This window comes from Benincasa hispida, chromosome 11, assembly GCF_009727055.1.
Source record: "Benincasa hispida cultivar B227 chromosome 11, ASM972705v1, whole genome shotgun sequence".
Lineage (NCBI taxonomy): Eukaryota > Viridiplantae > Streptophyta > Magnoliopsida > Cucurbitales > Cucurbitaceae > Benincasa > Benincasa hispida.
The window spans coordinates 19,705,911-19,729,041 of record NC_052359.1 but is presented as its reverse complement, the minus strand read 5'-3'; the positions used below and the strand labels follow the sequence as shown (position 1 = coordinate 19,729,041).

General features: G+C 35.0%; 1 protein-coding gene across 2 annotated transcripts; it reads right to left on the bottom strand.

Moving 5' to 3' along the window:
* Positions 1–841: 841 nt before the first annotated feature.
* LOC120091291 (plant intracellular Ras-group-related LRR protein 6) lies at positions 842–22,686 on the bottom strand. 2 transcript variants are annotated; one of them, XM_039049258.1, is made up of 21 exons: positions 22,412–22,686; positions 22,217–22,280; positions 22,003–22,139; positions 21,815–21,901; positions 21,181–21,301; positions 20,719–20,793; positions 20,541–20,610; positions 20,362–20,439; positions 20,197–20,257; positions 20,002–20,080; positions 17,298–17,388; positions 16,780–16,840; positions 16,600–16,667; positions 16,428–16,498; positions 6,323–6,460; positions 5,990–6,094; positions 3,360–3,484; positions 3,182–3,278; positions 2,276–2,350; positions 1,272–1,327; positions 842–1,141 (listed from the first exon to the last, which is right to left on the bottom strand). In XM_039049258.1, exons 1-21 carry the CDS (start codon positions 22,474–22,476, stop codon positions 1,069–1,071), a joined length of 1,797 nt encoding a protein of 598 aa, XP_038905186.1. In that variant the 5' UTR covers positions 22,477–22,686; the 3' UTR covers positions 842–1,068. The 2 variants fall into 2 exon arrangements, with proteins under 2 accessions (XP_038905186.1, XP_038905189.1); XM_039049261.1 differs by having other exon boundaries at positions 21,181–21,256.
* Between the last annotated feature and the right edge of the window lie 445 nt (positions 22,687–23,131).

The following is a 23,131-nucleotide window of genomic DNA, read 5'->3' as shown; positions in this document are numbered from 1 at the left end:
TTGACAAATTAAATTGATTCTCAAATATGTAGTAAGATATGAAAATATTTTAACAATAAAGTAATACAAATGTCATAGGAAAATTGATAGAAATAACCCCAAAATATTTTCATCTTTTACGATTAGCACCTTTTTACCTTCACACCAAACTCTAATAAAAGGACTGCTTTTTGAAAAGTAACCTTCTAACATTTTCAAAGAATCTCAAGATAGATCTCGATCGAGAAGGGCCACAAAAATTATTGTAATGGTTTGCTAAAAATGGTGTTAATTGTAAAAGATGAAAACGTTTTGGTTATACAATTTTCCAATATATACCAGTTAAACTACGGTTCTTTTAGTTCTTAAATGTGCAAATCAGATATACTTTCGGTTTTAAACTTTATATTTAATCTACCAATACCTTTCAATATGATTTAAACATTCTAGCTTTCAATTTTACTTTTCGTTTTGAAATTCCTACTAATCCACCGATAGCCTTCAAATTTATTAGCCCAAAACCAAATTCATATTCTTTGCAAACCTTCAAATTCGTAAGAAAAACCAAATAAAAATAACCCAAAACGTTTATATTCTTTAGATACCAACGAGTTTATGACAAATGGATGGGAACATTGCAAAGCCCCAGTTGATACCAATTTCATTTACAGTTTTTTTACAATTTTAAAATAAAGCTAGTTTACTTCCAACATTTTGATCTCTATTTTATTCTTTTTTCAAAAAGAATACTTTCCAATTAGTAGCTAAATTTTTAAATACAACCTGTTTTTCCCCCTAAAAAATAGTTTTCACAATTTGGCCACAATTCCAAAATGAAGATATAAAATTAAGAAACTGGAAGTAAACAAACTTAAAGTTGTTTTTTAAGAACAGAAAACTAGAGTCAGTATCAAACAAACCCTACAAGGTTATATTTACAAGCCCTCTTCCAAATAATAATATCTTGAAACACAATAAATAAGAAACAATCAAATTTCCACTTTTTTAAAAATTAAAAAAAAATGAAATTTCCACTTGACCGATCATCAATATCTTTCTCTATAGATCGCATGACAATATTAATGTTACTCACTCGGTCAATTTATCCTTCAAATATGTTAAAACAGCTTTGGTTCCTTTGTCCAAGATTGCCCTCCTAATGCTGTATAATGAAATGTGACCACTGGTTAACAAATACTAACACATCGGAAAATTCATCAGATAGTGCAGATTATGCAAGGGATTTACTTTTCATGTTGAAATGGAAAAAACGAAATGAAGCATTGTCTTACCTTCTTAGTGGATTTCCATCCAGTCTCAGTACCTGTAGGCTGGGTTCAAGCAAGCTCTGATTTATATATTAAAAAAAAAATGTATATTCTTAGTTTGTGTCAGAGAAACCATAGAAGGTTGCAAAAATAAGTTGAAGAGATGAGATGAGTGAAGGACAGAATTATAGCTAGAGAATGTTAAGAAAAAAGATTGAAACTTTGGAAAATAAAAAACCTGTTAGTAGCATTGTTTAGTTTGTGTGAAATTATCATCAGGTTCTGTTTGGTTTCAATTTTTCTTTTCTTTTTCTTTTTTTTTTTTTTTTTATGCCGGGATAAAAATTCTATTGTAGTATGTACATATGCCTTGTCTCCATTAAGCTATGCTTGAGTGCCCACTTAGTTTCAATTTGAGTCGATGTTGTATTTCAAGTTATAATCTCTTAGGTTTGGAATTAATTTAACTGATATGTATAGATTAATGAAGCCTCACAGATTATCATTATAGTTTTAAAATTTTACTAACAATTTTAGAAAAGTTCCTCAAAATTTTACAATGGGAAACAGAATGAGTTATTAAGATCTCATTTGATAAGCATTCAAATTTTGAAAATTGGGTTTGTTTTCACTATTTTTTAGGACTGTTTTTAAATATAGAAAATATAATCAAATTATTTGCAAATATAGCAAAATCTTATAGTCTATCACTAATGGACACTGACACTGATAGATGTCTAACAGTATCTATCATTGTCTATCATTGATAAACAATGACACTTTGTTGTATTTAAAAATATTTCCAGCAGGTTTTCCATTTAAAACAGTACCCTATTTTTTACATAGGTGAAGTAGTGCTTATAAGCTTAATATTCAAAAACCAAAAACCAAAAACCAAATTGTTACCAGACAGACCTTCTAAAATTCAGATTCAAATATAGAAAATGAAATAAGCCATCAAATGGGAGACAATAGATGCAAGGTATATACACAGTTTCTACAAAATGATATCCATTCTTATTTCTTACCAGCTGTGGAGGGAGCATTGAAATGTTATTATCTGATAGGTCCAGTTCAGTAAGGGCAGCCAGATTCTTCATTCCCTGCACCAAACCAAAGATAAAAGATGAATCAGAAAACCAAAATAGAGGATTGAACTAGTGGAAGTTGCAGGGGAAAATATAATATATGTCTAGGACTATAAGCTTGAATAGATCTTGCAAATTAAGGCCTCGTTTGGTAATTATTTTGTTTCTCGTATTTGTTATTGAAAATTAACCCTATGGACACTACTTACATCCCCAAATTTCTTCCCTTGTTATCTACTTTTCATCAATGGTTTAAAAAATCAAGCCAAATTTTGAGAATTAAAAAAATAAGTAGCTTTCAAAAAGTTTTTTTTATCTTTTGAAATTTGGTTAAGAATTCAATCATTGTATTTAAGAAAGATGCAAATCATTGCAAGAAATGCGGATGAAATAGGCTTAATTTTCAAAAACAAATACCAAAAACCAAATAATTACTCAACGGGCCTAAGAAATTAGAAGCAATTAGTAACACAGCCTCAATGTTGGACCTAGTCCTCTGATATTTGTCCCCAGCCAAAAGTATGAAAACATGAGATTTATCTTCCAACAGCATATGTATTCGGCCCACGAATTTGATCCTAGAAACTGTTGTACTTGAAAAGCTTGAAAAGTAAGAGTAAATCATTAAACTAGTGGAAATTGTTGTGCTTTAAATTTTCACCAAAATGGATAATAATCAAATAGTATGCCATTTAGATGAATTAGCAAGAAACATCTGTCCTAATAAATCTCTTTTCAGATAATAAGAACATCTGCTAATCAAACTTATAAGACCAATTTGAATCTGACCAGTGAAGGCCTCTTTGATTGGAACTACACTATTAATTAATTAACGAAACAAGTTACCTCTGGAACTAATTGAATTGAATTTTGACTCAAATCAAGTACACGCAGGAGCTTTAAGCCCAATATAGATGGTGGAACTTCATGTAGCCGCATTCTCCTATTAATTAGAAGTCATTACATTAAAACACGTCGGGAATCTTGGAGGACTGGAAAATACCCCAATTTCTTGTGAACTAACCTTAGGTAAAGCTCTTGCAGAAGTGGTAAGCTGGAAAATGTTGGGTGCTCTGGCAAGGAAGCTATATTACCACTAAGATCTAAAACCTGTAGCATGGAGACTGCTTGAAACCCATCTGACGGAATCTACACAATCAAGTAACATCACCTGTTAGATTTTATTAGTAAAGAAGCCAATTTACAGGAGAACAGTCGACTTTCAGCATTCCACACGAGAAAAAGGAGGGGCCAATCCAATGTCTAGAATGTCAGAAAACAATAAATTCAAAAATATGCAAAACTTCAAAACTGTGCCGCCAGTCTATCATTGAATGAAGAATGCACGACCTTAAAATTACAACAAGGTTGCTAAATCCTTTGAGAAAATAGCATATTTCAGAATTTAAGAAAGAAGTCAAGTATCAACAAACCTTCTTTTAAAATGTCACAATGTACAATTCTTACTCTAGAACATATCTCGAATTTAAAATTGTTGAAACTAGGGTTTTTTTACTCTAGAGACATTTCTATCTTTATACTTGTACCCTAGGATTTCCCTTCTTTCTATTTAAACTGGTAGTCACTGTGCATTCTGTGTATCAGTCTTATAATAAAATTCCTTCTTCCCGTGGTTTTTTCTCCCTGATTAGGATTTTTCACGTAAATCTTGCGTGTGCCATTTTTCTTTCTCTATTCTATTTTTCATCATAGTATCAGAGCATATACAAAATACCCACTGCAGAGTTACTTGTCCTATAGCAACCTGTTTCCTGAGTTCAAGGCCCTCGCTACAAATCTAGATACAGTGGTGATACCAAACAGTATACACAGCATTGGAAAACCCTGAATGGAAAGCTGCAGTCATGGAAGAAATGGGGGCTCTCGAGAAAAATCATATGTGGACCAAGTCACTCTTCCAAGTGGTCATAAAGCAGTCGGATATAAATGGGTGTTCACATTAAAGTATAGACCCGATGGAACAGTTGATAGATACAAGGCCAGATTAGTTGCCAGGGGCTTTACTCAGACTTTCAGGGTTGATTATTCTGAGACTTTCTCGTCAGTCGCAAAGCTAAATACAGTACGAGTCCTGCTTTCTGTTGCAGTTAATAAGGATTGACCCCTTCACCAACTTGATGTGAAGAATGTCTTTCTCAACGGAGAGTTGGAGGAAGAAGTCTACATGAGTCCTCCCCCAGGATTCGAGAAACAGTTTAATCACCAAGTTTGCAAACTAAGGAAGTCCTTATATGGGTTAAAACAGTCCCCAAGGGCCTGGTTTGGTAGGTTTACTACGTTTGTAAAGTCACAAGGGTATAGACAGGGTCACTCTGATCATACTCTCTTCACTAAAAGGGCAGTATCCGGGAAGATTGCAGTTTTGATTATTTATGTTGATGACATTGTCATTTCAGGTGATGATACCTCACAGAGATTGACTTGAAGGCAAATATGGCTGAGAAATTTGAAATCAAGGACCTTGGAAAACTAAGGTACTTCCTTGGAATGGAAGTAGCTCGATCGAAAGAAGGAATTTCAGTTTCCCAACAGAAATATACTCTGGACTTGCTTAAGGAAACAAGTATGACAGGCTGCAAACCAGTTGACACTCCTATAGAAGCGAATGCAAACTTAAGTGATATGAGTGAAGATGTTCCTGTTAACAAAGAGAGATATCAGCAGCTTGTTGGAAAATTAATATACCTCTCCCATACTAGGCCCAACATTTCATATGCAGTAAGTATGGTAAGTCAGTTTATGCAGGCTCCATACGAAGAACATATGAGGGCAGTAGAGCACATTTTGAGATCTCTAAAAACTTCTCCAGGAAAAGGCTTGATGTTCAGGAAAACTGAAAGGCAATGATGCATCGAAGCATACACAGATGCAGATTGGGCAGGGTCTGCAGTAGACAGAAAGTCGACGTCAGGGTATTGTACCTTTGTGTGAGGTAACCTTGTTATATAAAGGAGCAAAAAGCAAGGTGTTGTTGCCAGAAGTAGTGCCGAGGCTGAGTACAGGGCCATGAGCCTGGGAATCTATGAAGAAATTTGGCTTGAAAAAGTTTTGAGAGACCTTGATCAAGATCATACTGGTCCAATGAAACTCTATTGTGATAACAAAGCCGCAATAAGCATAGCAAATAACCCAGTCCAACATGATAGAACAAAGCATATGGAGATTGATCGGCATTTCATCAAGGAAAGACTTGATAGTGGCAACATTTGTGTTCCTTATATTCCTTCCAACCAACAGATTGCAGATATCTTAACAAAGGGACTGCCCAGACGGCAGATAGTTGTTAGACCCGTGTGTGAGCAAGTTGGGTCTTATTGACATCTACGCCCCAACTTGAGGGGGAGTGTTGAAATTAGGGTTTTTTACTCTAGGGGCATTTCTGTCTTACTTGTATCCTAGGGTTTCCCTTTTTTCTATTTAAACTGGCAATCACTGTGTATTCTGTGTATCAATCATATAATAAAATTCCTTCTTCCCGTAGTTTTTTCTCCCTGATTAGGGTTTTCCACGTAAATCTTGTATGTGCTATTTTTCTTTCTCTACTCTGTTTTTCATCAAAAATAAAAAATTATAATAAACAAATAAACAATAAAAAGAAACAAGAACAGGGTACATCCATGAATAACTTTTTACCTGTTTAAGTGGATTATTGTCCAGCTTTAAACAAATGAGATTAGGTAGCGACTTGAGAATTGCACCAGGCCAATCTTTAATCTTGTTCCTAGACAAAATCAAAGTCTGCATATATTTGATGAATTAATGCCATCAATTACTTGAAAAGATTTTGCGTCTAATGAGGCTTTATCTAACTGCAGCAAGAATATTTTCCTACAGCAAAATTTACACTGAAGTTCTTAACATCCATGACTTTTGAGATGAGCAGTTGTTTGTCAAAATTGAGTATTCCCTATGAACTCAACTATATCAATCATTTCTTTGATTGTGAAATGCATAAATTGAGCATACCTGTAGTGAAGTACACGAGGAAAGTTCAACTGGTAGCTCCTGGAGGGAATTCTTTGACAGATCAAGTTTCATGAGTTCACTGGATTCCCAAACTTCTGATGGCACGGCACTCAGCCCTTGCCCTTCTAGAGAAAGATCCTTAAAGCAGGAAAAGCATGAATTAATGATAAAAGGGAAAATCACATGCACATTAAGATTAACTGCTTCAAGTACTCTTTGGTAACAGGGAGTAAACAAAGCCAAATGCAACAATTCTATTAGCAATGATACTTGGATAACATATTTTACAATTCTCTGCAAATCACCATTGCACCTAACTTACACCTTTGTGCCACACCATTAATGATAAATGAACCAACGAGTTTTCGTTACTTGTTTGTAATTAGAAACTTTGAGACTTGATATAGGACCTTCTCATCAAATTCTTTCACCACTGGAACCAGTTTAGTAAGCATCTGATTGGTAAAACATGTATTGTGTTTCTTGTTTCTTATTTCGAGTTATTTTAGAACTAGAAAGAGAACCATTTCATTTTCTTGTTTCTTTGAAAAAATAGAAACATAAACCAAACTGTTTGATACTTTTTTTTTAAGTCGAAAAAAAACTTAGTACATATAACATAGACCGATACATATAACATGGATTCAAACATGTACATAGGGTAGTATCTAATACCACTCTAATTCCAAAGAAAAATTAAATAATAATAATACTAGTTGTATTTTATCCTTTTGAATGTTGTCTTATTTTGAAGTGGCCACCCAAAATCAAAAAGGAGGAATGGAGGATGTCATTGCCACTTGCCAGCTTCGGATACAAATGAGGAGAGCAGAAATGGAATAGAAAGAAACTTTTTTTTATATATTTTCTGATATTTAGCACCATTTTTGGAATACTTCAAAATATTTAAAACAAGAATCTGGATGGTTAACAAAACATCAGTTTCTTAAAAAATGAGTAATAGTAGGTTTAAGAAGGGTGATGAAAACAGATCATTTCTCGGCAGTTGCTCAAAGAAGAGATAGAATTGTTGATGGCTCAAGAGAATATTTATTGGCATCAAAACTGCAAGTTGAATTGGCCTAAGAAGGGTGATGAAAACATGTTTTTTTCATCAAATTCTAGCTGCCAAGTGTAGGAGCTTGATTACCGAAATCCTTTCCAGAGATGGCACTAGCCTCTAGTAATCTTGAGACTGAATATACTGATTTTTATACGAATTGTTTAAGAAGAATGTGAATCAGGGTATGTTCCCACTAATCTTGACTGGAGCCCAATCAATAGTAAACAGACAGTTGGGAACTTGGAATTGAAGTTCCTTTTACTGATGGAGAGGTTTTTCATGTAGTTTCCTCTGTGGGGTCAAAAGAGTCTCTTGGTCCTAATGGTTTTCCTACTGAATTCTTCAAATTCTTTTGGCCTACGCTTAAGCCCATTATGGCTATGATCAATGATTTCTTTTCTTCTGGTATTATTAATGCTCCCCTGAATGAGACATACATTTGTTTAATTCCAAAGAAAGTTGACTCTAAATCAGTTGCTTTGCTGATCAATCAGTCTTATTTCTTGTGCTTATAAGATCATTGCTCGGGTTTTGTCTAATAGGCTAAAACTTGTTCTCCCTTCTACCATTGCTGAAAATCAACTAGTTTTGTATGAAGAGACAAATTCGAGATGCCCCGGTTAATAATGAATTGATTGATGACTAGACTCTATATCATAAAGAAGGTGTGGTTCTCAAACTGGATCATGAAGAAACTTTTGATACTATTGATTGGGAGTTTCTAGACATCGTTCTTCAAGCCTGGTTTGGTCTTCCTTGGCGATCTTAGATCAAGGGTTGTATCTGTAGTGCTAATTATTCTATCATCATTAATGGTAACACACGAGGGAAAATCATCACTTACGTGACATTCGACAAGGTGACCCTCTCTCACCTTTCTTATATATTTTGGTTGTTGATTGCCTTAGTCGTCTTTTGTCTCACAGTGCTCATTTGGGTAATATTGCTACCCATCCTATTGGTATTTCCTATTTATGTTTGAATCATCTTCAATTTATTAATGGCACGCTCTTGTTTTCCACAATTGATCTGACTGCTCTGGAACATCTTTTCGAGAATTTTTAAATATTTGAAAGGGCCTCTGGTTTAAAAATTAATCTTTACAAGAGCGAATTACTTGAGATTCATGTTGTAAACTCTAAGATGGAACAGATGTTGTCTACTTTTGGTTGCAAACAGGAACATTGGCCAAATCTACTTTCCTGCGTCATTCCAAAGGGTGGTCGTCATGCACTTGTACAAGCATCTCTTGCTAGTTTGCCAATTTACCTCTTATCTCTGTTCTGTATAGTGTATACCAACTAAGGTTATTAGGTCTTTGGATAAGTTGATTTGTGATTTTTTCTAGGAAGGTCCTCATGGTGATGCTGGTACGCATTATGATCACTGGGAGACTACTCAACTTCCAAAATTAATGGGTGGCCTTGGAATTGATAATTTTCAGCATCGTAATTTTGCTTTATTGGCTAAATGGATATGGAGATTTCTTACTGAAGAGCATGCTTTATGGCAGAGGCTTATTGATGCTAAATATTATGCACTGACTGGGAGAGGTTAGCCAAGAACTATTCAATCAAGTTTATTTAAATCCCTTGGACCTTCATCATCAAAGGTTTCATGAATCTTCATCATCAAAGATTTCTTTTGGCACATTTGGAATGAAAGGAATCATCGCACTTTCGACATAAAGAAACGGACTTCACCCTTTTTTTTTACCATCGTTTGTACACATCTATGTCTTGGTGTAAATCCACTTCATATTTTCGTGATTCCAATCTTACTGCTCTTATAGCTCAATGGAATAGCAATATGTAATCTCTCATGGTTCATTTTCCCTTTTGTAATTTCATAATATCAATGGAATTATGATTGAATGTTTCTCATCGAAAAAAAAATAAATCCCTTGGAGATCCTGTAAGACCCCTAGTTATGGAAATAGTAGGATTATTAGTAAATATTCGGATAGTTATTAGAAGGGGCATTTTGGTAATTAAATAGTGTGCTTGTTAGGGCTTTTGGGTATAAATAGAGGGAGTGGGTTGAGAAAAAGGGTGTGAAGTATTTTGTAAGGAATTTCCTTGGGGAATTAAAGGAGAGACTAGCCCTCTTGAAAAACTAGGTTATTCTTGAGTTTATTCTTGTGTCCTTGAGTATTTCCTTGTTTGGTGGTATCCTAATCTGCCAAACTATGGACTTGGTTGCTAGCCGTGTGCAACATTCCCTTGATGATGGGACTTCTACTTCTTTTTGGACTGCCTCTTGGCTTAGTTGTGGCCCTATTGTGACTGTGTTTCCTAGGCTTCATCACTGTCATTTCCTGATGCTACTGTGGCTGGTGTGGGTTGAGACAACCAATGCATGGGATTTGCACCTTTGACACAACATTAACGATATGGAAATGAATGAATGGGCTAGTCTTTCTCATATTTTGGCTCCAATTCGAAATTCTCCCTATTCTTGAACTTTGCCTCTTGATTCTTCTTTGCAAGTTAAATTGCTCATGGAGGATTTGGTTTGGATTGTGAACCATCTTTTAAAACATCTTTTATTCAGTGATTTGGAAGAATCATTATCCCAATAAGGTGTTTGGAGTTTTATCAATGAAATTGTTTCTTCATCCAAAAATAAGAGTAATAATAGGAACCAAAAATGAAAAATGGGAATATAGAATCGTGTATTTATTTATGTGTCATTATTATAGATTTGTTTTTATTATTGTAAATACGTTTTTAATATCTGTGAAGTGTATCTTTATGTATCTAGGTTTTTTAGGTCAGTTTTAATTTTGTAGATTTTATTCCTGGTTTGTTACTAACCCGAGATTGCCTAATTTGTATCTTTCAGAAGGTCATTTGACCTAGTGAATGAAATAAAAAATTATTATTCTTCACAAACCAACTTGGTAAATCTCAATTTGTTCAGAAATTCTTTTTCTCTGGCTTTAACCATGGATGTCATATCCGAGATTGGAAAAGTACTGCCATCCACCCTGAATTCTCCATCTACTGGTGAAAAAACTCACCAGAATCAACCATTGAAAAAACTCACTTACCAGAATCAACCATTGCTGTCGAAAAAACCCATGGCCTCAGTTTATCGAAGCTGATGGCAACAGACCTTTCAATTCATTCTTCAATGCAGATTACCGTTCCTCGCTTGAATGGGAGGAACTATCTGGAATGGGCACAATCCTTCAAGCTAGCCATCGACGGCAGAGGTAAGATTGGATACTTAACTAGTGAATCTCATGCTCAAAGACTGATGAGGTTATATACAAAAGATGGAGGTCCGAAAACTCATTGGTTATAGCTCAATTCCATGGATCCATCGATAGCTAAACCTCACAAGTTCATGAAAACAGGAAAAGTGTGGGATTCAGTTAAAGAAACATATTCCGACCTTGAGAATGCCTCAGAAATTTTTTAATTGAAAACTAAATTATGGCATTCAAAGCAGGGGGCAAAATGATGTCACAACTTATTACAATGATGGTGACAATATGACATGAACTTGATCTTTTGCAACGAGGATGTGTGGGAGAACACGAAAGACTATACTCAATGTAAAAAGCGTGAGGAGAATTAATGTTTCTTGCAGGTGTTAATCAAAATCTTGATGAGGTGAAGGATCGTATTCTTGGCCGCCGACCTTTGCCCTCCATATGTGAGGTCTTAGAAGTTTGCTTAGAGGAGAGTCGCTGCAAAATTATGCATAGTAGCACTCCTACGCTTGAAAGCAGCAGCAATACAGTAACCTTAGTGGTTCGTAAATTATGATCAAAGTGGCAATAAGAAGAAGAAATCAAGGTGTGACTACTGAAAGAAGTTCTGGCATACATGGGAAACTTGTTGGAAGATACATGGCAAGCCTCCTGGTTGGAAACCAAAGGCCGAACGTGCATCCCATACCATGGTTGAAACTACTCAAGATCATCAAGTCAAATCATCTACCGCCCAATTCACTCCAAAACAAATGGAGAAAATCCTGAAGTTAACTCATCAAATTTGACCAATCATGAAACCCTGTCATGTTCTTTTGCCAAAAACGATACAATACCTTGTGTGTCTTCCTTCCATGCTTTCAATTGTATGCAACAAAAAATTTCTTCTTGGATAATAGATTCAGCACCTTTGGCCACATGACTAGATGTTCTAGCCTATTTTATTCCTATAAACCTTGTGCAGGGAATAAAAAAGTAAGAATTGTAGATGGTTCTTATTCCCCTATAACTGGTGTTGGTAACATTAGGATATCATCTTGTCCAGTCTTATCTAATGTTTTACATGTTCCCAAGTTATCTTGTAATCTGATATCTATTAGCAAACTCACAAAAGACATTCCGTGCCTTGCTAATTTTTCATCTTCACACTGTATTTCAGGAACTGGTCTCGGGAAAGATAATTGGCAGTGCTAGTGAAAGTCATGGTCTCTATTTCTTAGATGGGGAGTCAAACTCAAATAAAGATGCTCGAGGGAATTCGTGCTCCCAAACAACATCTATTTCCAGTAATGATGAGATTTATTTATGGTATTTTAGACTATGGCACCCAAATTTCTTTTATTTACAGAAATTGTTTCCAAACTTGTTTCAAAATAAAGATCCATCTGTGTTTTAGTGTGAAATTTGTAAGCTAAACATCATAGAAGTACATATACAACTCGTCCATATCAAGTATCAAAAGCATTTACTTAAATTCACACTGATATTTGGGGTCCTTCATAAAACTTGTAAGGATAAAAGATGGTTTATCACTTTGATAGATGAGTTTGTTGGGATTTACTAAAAGAAAAATCAGAAGTTGAAGGTGTTTTTAAACAATTTTACCACATGATTCACACGCAGTTTAATTCCAAAATTCAAATTTTTAGGAGTTATAATGGTAGAGAATACTTTACCCAAATTTTAGGGGGTTTTTTCATGGAAAAGGAAATAGTTCAATAAAATCCTTGTAATGATACACCTCAACAAAATGGCCGAGCTGAAAGAAAAAATAGGCACTTATTAGAAGTTGCTCGAGCACTAATGTTCTCTATCAATACTTTACCCAAATTTTAGGGGGGATTTTCATGGAAAAGGGAATAGTTCAATAAAATCCTTGTAATGATACACCTCAACAAAATGGCCGAGCTGAAAGAAAAAATAGGCACTTATTAGAAGTTGCTCGAGCACTAATGTTCTCTATTAATACTTTACCCAAATTTTAGGGGGGCTTTTCATGGAAAAGGGAATAGTTCAATAAAATCCTTGTAATGATACACCTCAACAAAATGGCCGAGCTGAAAGAAAAAATAGGCACTTATTAGAAGTTGCTCGAGCACTAATGTTCTCTATGAATATACCTAAGTACCTTTCGGGTTAGGCTGTTTTACATGCCACGTATCTAATTAATAGAATGCCATCTAGGATCCTAAATTTTCGAATACCCATTCAATTTCTTCAAAAAGAATTTCCTAGATCTAGATTGATAGGCACAATTACCCTGAAAATATTTAGGTGCATACTGTTTGTAAAGAATCCTAATAGAAGTGCTAATAAGTTGGACCCAAGAGCAAAAAAGTGTGTTTTTTTAGGTATTGCTCCAAACCAAAAAAGGTACAAGTGCTTTGATCCTACAACTAGAAAAATGTTCGTTTCAATGGATATACAATTTTTTGAAAAGCAACCTTATTTTAAGAATCAGATTCAGGGGGAGCATCAAATAGATTCGAATATGAAGAATCTACCATCTCAAAATATGGAATTCGTAGAAAATCTAAGTCTTGAAGTGATTGCAAGAAATCCAAATATATATTCAAAAACCTCAACTCTAGAATTTCTTAATTTCGAGAATAATAATCGTGTTCAAGAAATTGAAGAAGTTAGGAAACAACACATGAAACGATTCCAATAGCATCACATTGTGAAGAAAATTCCTCACAAAACCCTGGCCCTAGCTTAGAAAATGAGCATAGTCATAAGTTAGAAGGTGTGCATTCACATAATTTTACTCATAATCAACATCATTCTGAAAATAAATCTTAGTTGGAATCAACAAAACTCTTTGGGCAGACTTACGAGAGAACGACAAATCATTAGGATCCTGGAACTATCCCTCCTCTTGTCTGTCAAGAATCTGAACCAAGATCAAACAAATCCCCAGGTGAAAATTCTATCTCCGATCTTGATATTCCTTTAGCTTTGAGGAAAGGAAAACGTTCACGTGTCAAATGTCCTATGTTAAATCATGTGTCTAACTAAAAATCTCTCCAAGTCTTTTTCTGCTTTTACTTCTAGTGTCACCAATGTCCAAATACCTAACAGTGTTCTGGAGGCTCTTAACGTTCTAGAATGGAGGAAGGTTGTACATGAGGAGATGAATGATCTTGAGAAGAATCGATCATGGAGGATTGAGCAGCTGCCAAAAGGAAAATCAACTGTTGGGTGTAGATGGATTCACTCTTAAGTTTAAAGCTGATGGAACTCTTGAACAATATAAAGCTCGTCTAATTGCTAAAGGATATATACACAGGCATATGGAATTGACCATGCAGAGACATTTGCTCCTATTGCTAAACTTAATATTGTTTGAATTTTGTTGTCTATCGCAGCAAATCTGGATTGGCCAGCAAATCAATTTGACGTGAAGAATGCTTTCTTAAATAGCCACATTGAAGAAGAAGTATACATGGTACCTCCTCCAAGATTTAAAGAAAAGTTTGGATCAAAAGTGTGCAGACCTGAAAAAGCTTTGTACGGCCTTAAACAATCCTTCGAAGGGCCTGATTTGAAAGGATCACTCAGGTTGTAAAAAAAACGGGGGTATTCACAAGCTCATGTTGATCATACATTATTTACTAGATTCTCAAAGGATGGAAAGATAGCTACTCTTATTGTCTATATAGATGATATTATTATTACAGGTGATGATCATGAAGAAATAGCTATGTTAAAGAACAAACTTTTCGAGGAGTTTAAAGTTAAAGGATCTAGAAGAAATGAAATATTTCCTTGCCATGGAAGTTGCAAGATCAAAGCAAGGAATTGTTATGTCTCAACAGAAATATATTCGAGACCTTCTCAAAGATAAAGGCATGAGTGGGTGTCGGCTTGTAGAAACTCCAATTGATGCGAACAAGAAACTTGGAGGCATTACTCAGGATTCCCGTGTTGATGTTCAAAGATATCAAAGGTTAGTAGGTAGATTAATTTATCTATCACATACTCGACCTGACATAGCCTTTGCAGTGAGTATGGTAAGTCAGTTCATGCATAAGCCCTTTGAAGAATATCTTAAGGCAGTTTATGGATTACTTAGGTATCTTAAAGGTTGTCCTAGTAGAGGACTCTTTTTTTAAAAAGGGAAACAACCAATCTGTAGAAGCTTATACTAATGTTGATTGGGCAGGCTCTATAACTGATCGAAAGTCAACCTCTTGTACATATGTGCGGGGAAACTTGGTGGCATGGCACAGTAAGAAGCAAAATGTAGTGGCTCGAAGTAATGCTGAGGCAGAGTATAGGGTCATGGCTAATGGAGTATGTGAGATTTTATGGATTCGTAGAAGGCTTAAAGAGTTAGGAATGGAGGTCAAAGCTCCAATAAAGCTCTTTTGTGATAACAAAGCCGCTTTAAACATTACATAAAATCGTATCCAACATGATCGTACGAAGCATATAGAGGTGGATCGACATTCATTAAAGAAAATCTAGAGGAAGGAGTAATTTGCACTCTTTTTGTTCCTTCCAAAGACAAAACGGCAGTTATTCTGACTAAAGGATTGTTTAAACCGGTATTTGATGAACTCATAAGAAAGTTGGGTATGCATGACATCTATGCACCAACTTAAGGAGTATAGAATCGTGTATTTATTTATTTGTTATTACTATAGATTTGTTTTTATTATTGTAAATATGTTTTTATTATTTAAGTGTATCTTTATGTATCTAGGTTTTTTAGGTAATTTGTTATTTTGTAGATTTTATTCCTAGTTTGTTACTAACCCTAGATTGCCTAACTTGTATCTTTAAAAAGGTCATTTGACATAGTGAATGAAATAAGAAATTATTATTCTTCTCAAACCAACAGGGGAAGTTATTATTAGATAAACATGACATTCGATCTCAAAGCCAATTGGCAGTGGGAGGAGTAACTCATGTATCTTTTAAAGATTGTGAGTTCTCTCCATCTTTCCAATGTGGAATCCTCAATGTGCTCCCTGAAGATGATACCTTTTTGGGTTCATTCATGGATCGGATCCCAAATGTTTTTTAAATTGAATTCTCATTTGGGCTTCACGTGCTTTGATAACATACTAGATAAACATGAGGCTCCATATCAAATCAATTGGCTATAGTAACTCATGTATCTTTTGGTTCACCATTCCAAAATAGGCAACACGCTTGGGATGAGCATTGAATCTTCTGGTGGGACCTTTCATTGGAGTGGCTTTGGCTGCTATTTATCACCAGATCATCATCAGAGCCATTCCATTCAAGGCCAGAGCTTGAAGAGAAGACCTTCATTCATAATCATCGTCATCACATCCACTGAGATTATCTTTTGGAATATCATCTTCTTTTTTTTTTTTTTTCTTGAATGTGTTTTCTTTAGGTTTTTGTAATTTTTCTTTGTTTATTTGGTGCCCTTGTGGATTGAGATGTATTTGTGTATAAATTAATTTATCTATGTGTTCATTAATGATGTTGTAGTTTTCAAGTATGTAATGGACAATTAATTCTTTTGATAAAAAAAGGTGGTAAAATTAATATATACCAACACTCCAACAGTTACCAAACAGGCTCTAAGAAACTACAAGTTATAACAAGTGGGAAGATCCCTCTAGCTCTCTTTTAGTCAATTTCCTTAATAGACTTCATCCCATGCAATGCAACATGTTAGTATTAGGCTTAGTTTATTCCTAAAAGTGAGTTTGGACAACAGATGTAGTGCGGAAGGCAGTGGCTCCAAAGTAAGAGCTCAGCATTTACGTGTAAATCATCATTGGATAACAGAAGAAATATATAAACTTTGAAACTTTTCAAAAAGATATGGTAGGCAATACCTTTGAAGTGATAGACATTCTAGCTGCCATAGTTATTACATCCCCTCTCTGAGTGCTACTAGCTTCAGGCTCTAAAAAAAGAACATTATTTAAACACCATAATGAAGAGAGACCCCAGATGTGAAATAATATATGGTCCACCCGAAGAGTAAAAATAAAATTACTACTGAACCTTCATTTTCAGGAAGTCTACTTCGAAGAAACTTCAGTAAAGCAGGTGTTGGCCCAGAAACTAGTGAACTAGCATTGAACGAAGCATCAAAATTTAGTCATCTTTTCATTGAAATGAAACAATTGAAAGCTGTTTATAAGCATTAGGGTGGTAAGAATACACTAAGTAGAACTTTCACACCTTCGAAGAGTACGTATGGGATTGCCTGTGAGCAAGAGCTTTCTCAAAGTAGTCATCTTACCTACGCAAAGGATCAAATTGATATCTTCCGTCAGTCCTCCTTTTAGTCCTTTAAGAAAGGCACTAGTACCATGTTGTTTCCAAATTTTTCCAGCTAAAATTAAAGTCGCTATACATTCACCAACACAACTTTCAAATGAATGCAAGAGGCATTCTTTGTGCTTATAAGAAAAATACATGTCGGCTCCCAGAAGCAGGCAAGTGAAGTGAAGGAAACAGTTGCTCAACAAGTTCTGGCACTACACTGGTCTATGCTTCTGAAAGAACAGTAATTAATACAACTAATCTTTTACTGCCTCTAAAAAAGTCTATTACAGAACTAGGATCAAGTGGAGTAAAACTTAGTTACTAACATCTACAAACTCTACAAACAGTGCGAGAGGAGAATCTATATATATGAATCTTTAAATAATTTTTCAGAATTTCAAACACTGTTAGATTATATCTGCTAACCTTACCGATTTCTGGAGGCAGTCCACTCAATGAATTGTTTGAAAGATCTAGGACCAAGAGATGCAACTTGCATGCCTCAACTGGATACTCTTTCAACTGCATATAGTAAGGCAGCATGTTCACCAGATTCTCAAGTATTACCAAATGAGTTGAGAAGATTCATTTAATGACATGTAAAGAATATAATTTAAACGTACAAATTACAGTATTAGATAGTAAATCCATATGGAAACCAACTTTCTCTAGAGTAAACAAATCAAAAAAATCAAAAAATCAAAAAGTACTATTCTCCATCTATGCAAGATTTGCAAATATTTTTACTCAATAAGGCATGGGTATTATGTACTGAATTGCAAGCTTTTAGCATAGATTTTCTCCGAGGGCAAAAATATCTTATTTTTGTCTCAATTGCTAGGCTGGAATTTGGTAGTTCATGAGAAAAATGAAATACACAGAAAGTTGTAGCTCATACTTCGAATTCAAGACTCTCTCCAAAAATTAATCCCAAAAGATGTCTGTCTCCAACTCCTCCAATGTGATTCATAACCACTCCACTAACAAGCTGAAAACTCATATCCCTAGTAGCCTAATAATGTTAATAATGTTCCTATCAGTACTCTGCTTCAAGAACACACTTCCTCAAGGGTTATGGGTCTTTTAGTCCATTTTCTTTTAAAATAATTAAGTTTGTTTTCTTGCTTTATTTTTTTATAGCTAATTTAAACCCCCTCCTCAGCCCCAAAATTATTCCTAAACCTAATCTGCACACTGCATGTAGACTCCTTCCTTCCAGTTCAGTTTTCTTTTTGTTTAAAGTTGTCCGGACCCATGGCCCTATCTAATTCCAGAAGTTTCTCCACCCATGGAGCTGTGAAGTACATGAGTGTACGGCTTCTCTAGTTTATGATTTAGCTCCTCAACCCCACCCTGCCATTATCAAGTTATTAACATCTCATGCCCCTTCCACACATTGGAGATATTTAAGCCAGCAAGCTTTCACCCTCTTCACTATATTTTCACCTCCACCATGTGGCAGAATCTTCTTTTTCACTTCTTCATAGGTATTTGTCTCCCTTCTGCCATTAGGTTTCAGGGGTTCATGGATTATTAAATCTCTGGTGCTGGAACCTTTTACCTTCATGCTTAGTGTTGGATTTTCTTCCTTATATTCTTTATAATATTAAATGTGTATTATGTGTATATTCTTTTTTCTATATAAGCAAGGTTCTTTCCTTATTAGTATTTAGTCTTTCTTCTATATAAGAAGACCTTGCTTCAAGTGTAGAAGAAATAACAATATTTTTTCTTCCCAAAGCAGGAGGTCCAAGAGATCCTGAGTACAAACTTCTGCAATCTTATTTCCTCTCCAATTATTTTTTATTTCCACTTGTTGGATCTTCTACATATTTCAAGCTCACAAATGAGAGAGAGTGTTAAATGATATAATATTAAATTTGTCTTCACTCATTAGCTTAAGCTTTTGGGTCAATCGGTGATTTAAGACTTGGACATTTGTGTACTCCCTTGGATAGTTTTCTCTGATTCTTCTGGTGGTATATCCCACATGAATTTCTTCTGGCATAATCATAAATTCTCAATTGCAGTCACACCAATTTGAATTTTATCTCCTTTAGCCCCCGAATTATATCCCTCCTTTGTGCAACTCCATTTTAATTTTCTACATGAAGCCTTGTGCTAGTTTGTAATCAATTTCTCATATAGACATATTAAATCTCACCATCTCCCACAGCTTCTCCAAATACCTATCCTACTATCCTTCCTTCATATGAATTGCGAAATAGGTACCTATTTATTATGTTAACATCACCAACCAAGAGTTGTAGAAGATATTGTTCCAAGTACAACCTAATCCTCACTAATTCATGGGCTTCAAAAATGAATTTGAACCCCCTTTCTTTCATATTCAAACTAAAGAATAGGAGAACTCCACGCTGTCTTGTATGCAGTTTATTTTCACACTTATGATATGTGATGGAAAGTATGCCCATAACCAAGACCATGGTGCTGAATTTCATGGCAATTTAATTTCATTAATACAGTGAGTTGTTTGAGCTTAGCAAAAGGTTATGCATTAGATCTTTTGATGTTAAATATTCATAATTTAAGATCATGATTTGTTTGTTTTTTTTTTTTTTTGGATAAGAAACCTGACTTTCATTACCAAAAGAGGGGGAGATGTCCCCACACACCAACAGGTTACAAAAAAAAAAAAAAAAGCCCAACATAAAATTTACAAATTTTTGTAGTACTAGCCCATAACATAAAATTTGTTGAGAGAAAAACTTAATTTAAATTTGAGAAAGAACAAATGCAAGATAGAAAAACGAATTGTCATACAAAATGTTGCAGGGATTTTTCATGTGGTTTCTTTTTATGAGCATATTCTTTCATACTTCTCAATGAAAGTTTGGTTTCTTTAAACAAAAAATGTTATAGAGCTCAAAAAACCATGCTATACTGTAATATATTATATGCTGAGCAACGGATGAGACTGAAGAAATCAAGGTAGAATTTATTTATATCTGAATGCTCACTTATCCCAGGTTTAGCCTAACCAACATTTCATAGAGCAGTAAAGTTTCCTCTCGACAGTTTTCCAATATAGTATAGTTTCCCTATTCTTTATTATCCATTTATAGAGGTGAGGAAAAAATGTAGGTAAGAACTATATGGAGATGAACAGACTACCTGGTTTGAGTGAAGATCTAAAGTCCCTAAATGTGAAAGTGCTCCAATCTCCATTGGTAGCGTACTAACTGAATTATTCCTATAATTTGAAATCACATTACGCAATCAAATTAAAATGTTAAAAGAAGAAAAGGAACAAACTATAGAAACCCATTACAATCTAAACCAAGTGTATGATATTGGATGGAATGCTACCCCATATATAACTCTGCAAGCGCACAGCAATCCTTTATTGAAGGTGGAATTGATGAAATTTCTGCAGAGGGGATATATTTGGAAAGCCTCGTTAAAACATAAAAGAAAAGGATTAAATTATTGAAGTAAAGGAGATTAAGTGGGTTAGTCAGCCAAAAAACTCACTGTTTTGGAATACATTTAAACGAATGAGACGTGATAGGCTACCAATATTCTCAGGCAACCCATTAAGCAAATTCTTTGCTGCAAATATTTAATTGTAAGATTATATTTCTCTAATCCAGTAATGCAAAATTTAAAGTATTCAACAATATCAGATAGACAGGTCAAGACTTCAAAATTACATGCATTAAGTTCAGTGAGCATAGTCCATGAGGCAATCAAATTTTTGGATATAACTTTTAGCTTGTTCCCCTGCCAACCAAAGAGGCTACATTAGAAATGAATTACTATTTCCATTACTTGACCAAACATAAACGTTTTTCATCAAACCCGTTTAAAATTAATATTCTCTATCATTACCTCCATATCAAGCTTTGTCAATTTTGAGCAGTTTGCAAGTTGATCTGGCAAGCTGGAAATGGAGTTGTTTGATGCCTGAGGAAGAGTACACTAAGAAACCTTGCTTGATACATTATGCTAAAAATAAATAAATAAGAGCCTTCATATCATTAATTATTTGGTATATCCCAAACCCCCCTCAACTGACCCAATCAACCGTCTAACCTTCATATCACAACTGAAGGAAAATTTAGCATAGGAGAGAACATGCAACATTTATTGTCTAGGTTACCAGCAAGGATGAACTTAACATAAGATGGCAAAAGAAAACAGTTCCCATAATCCATTATACTTGTGGAAAGGTATTACAAAGTTACTATACTAAGAGACAGAAAGGGCCCCACAAGGTCAGTCAAGGCAGCTCAAGAAGCAGACCATTTGGGGATGTGGAAGTGAGTGCAGATCACAGTAGGAAACCATTACCTTCAGATCCGACAGATCTGAACACCTTCCAAGTCCACCTGGTAGTTCCTTGAGGTGATTGCTTGAACAGTCAAATCTAAAGGGAAACAATTGCCTCAATAAGCGACAGGTAAAAAATTCCCTGTGATGTCCATGTCCACTTGGAGGTTTTTCTCAATGATAAAAAAAATGAATAATGAAAATGGACTTAAAGAAACTAGAAAAGGATTTCTTTGACATGTAAGAACTTAGAAGTGAATAATTGCAGGAATGGTAAACCTCGCATATTGTTTTTCTTTTTTTAATGAAAGAAAAAGAACGAGGTGAAGGAGAGGAAGATTAATCACGTCTATGCGAGTCTGAGAAAATATTTTTCAATTTGATAATCACTTCAAATAAAGAACGCTGAACATTGATTTTTCGCCGAATTCAATCAATCTTCAATTCCTTATGTCCTTGTAATGTCATTCCCCTAGATGCTAAGAATTTTTTCTTAAAGAAAGTGCAAACTTAAGGCAAATGAATTCATCAACGATCTCCCATTTCAGAAAATATTCTGCTAGATTCTCTCCTCATAAATTCTGAAAAAAAAAAAAAAAAAAAAAAAAAAAAAAAAAACAATCTACGGGGGATGTGTAGAAGGGAAGAGGAATACTTGACAAGTGAAGTGGCGGATCCAATTTCTTCAGGTATTCTCATTAATGAATTGAAGGACACATCAAAGAGCTTTAGGGCAGGAAGCCTGCAAAAGTGAATTAATAACCGCGTAAGAATTACCAAAATACAACCATCATAAAATTTTGTCTATGAAGCGAGTACTGAAAGTACAAAATCAGAACTCACTCTCCAATTGCAGCTGGTAATTCAGAAAGTTTGTTGTGACTAACATTTAATACGGTAAGAGAAGACAAATTCCTCAGTTCTTCACTCAACAATTGAATATTGTTATGAACTAGAATTAGCTTCTGTAACTCCACAGCCTGCAAAAACAAAGCAATGAATGAAACGAAGTAAAATCAATTCTTAAATCTCCAAGTCGAAAGTGAAGAAAATTTACCTCCCACCACTTCTCGTCCGCCTGAACTGCATCCAAGCTCCGATAAACCTCACTTGGCACATCACTGAAGGTTACAACCAAAATTCAGGTACATGCACTTCGATCACAACAAAATTAAAGTGGTATCTCCTTAATCTTAGCTTTTGAAGGATTGTAAGTTAATGATCAGGATGTGTAAATGAATGAAGAACTTGCCTGAGAGAGCGATTGGAAAGATTAAGAGAGCCGGATGCTCTTGCGGCCTTTAGCACCCGATCCATTGCTTCAATGCTTCACCAGTGCAGACTCCAGAACTTTGAATGCAGATCTATGGCCGTCCTAAGCGATTGAGAAGCTCTAGTATTTAGTTCTTGTTTCTTCGATTCTCATTGTTTAGGTTGAGAGAGAGAACGGGAGCTCCATTTCAAACCAACTGCTTACGAATTTTCGGTTTCCAACTTTCTACTTTCCTTCGATGATATAAATATTTCAACCGTAGAAACGAAACGACTAAATATATATAGATTTTTTTTATTTACAAACTTATTTGGATCATATGTATTAGCGATCAAAAGTTATATGGTTAAAAAAAGAACATCATTTGCCACATAAGAAAAGAAAAAGAAAAATTCATTTTGATCTAACGATGTCCCAACTCCCACGACCACTTTTGGACAACCTTTGGCGACGACTCCCATCACCCAACTCTGATGAGAACTTCAGTGACCCAACTCCCACGACCATCTTTACACAACCAACTCCAACAATCAATTTTAGGCTCCGCAACCACCTCTAACAATAAACTCTGATGATCAATTCTGACAACCACCTCCGACTACAAGCTATGATGAAAATCTTCTTCGATGATCAACTTTGATGATCACCTTCGAGCGAGCAACTTTGACGACCAACTCCATGCTTCAACAATCACCTCCA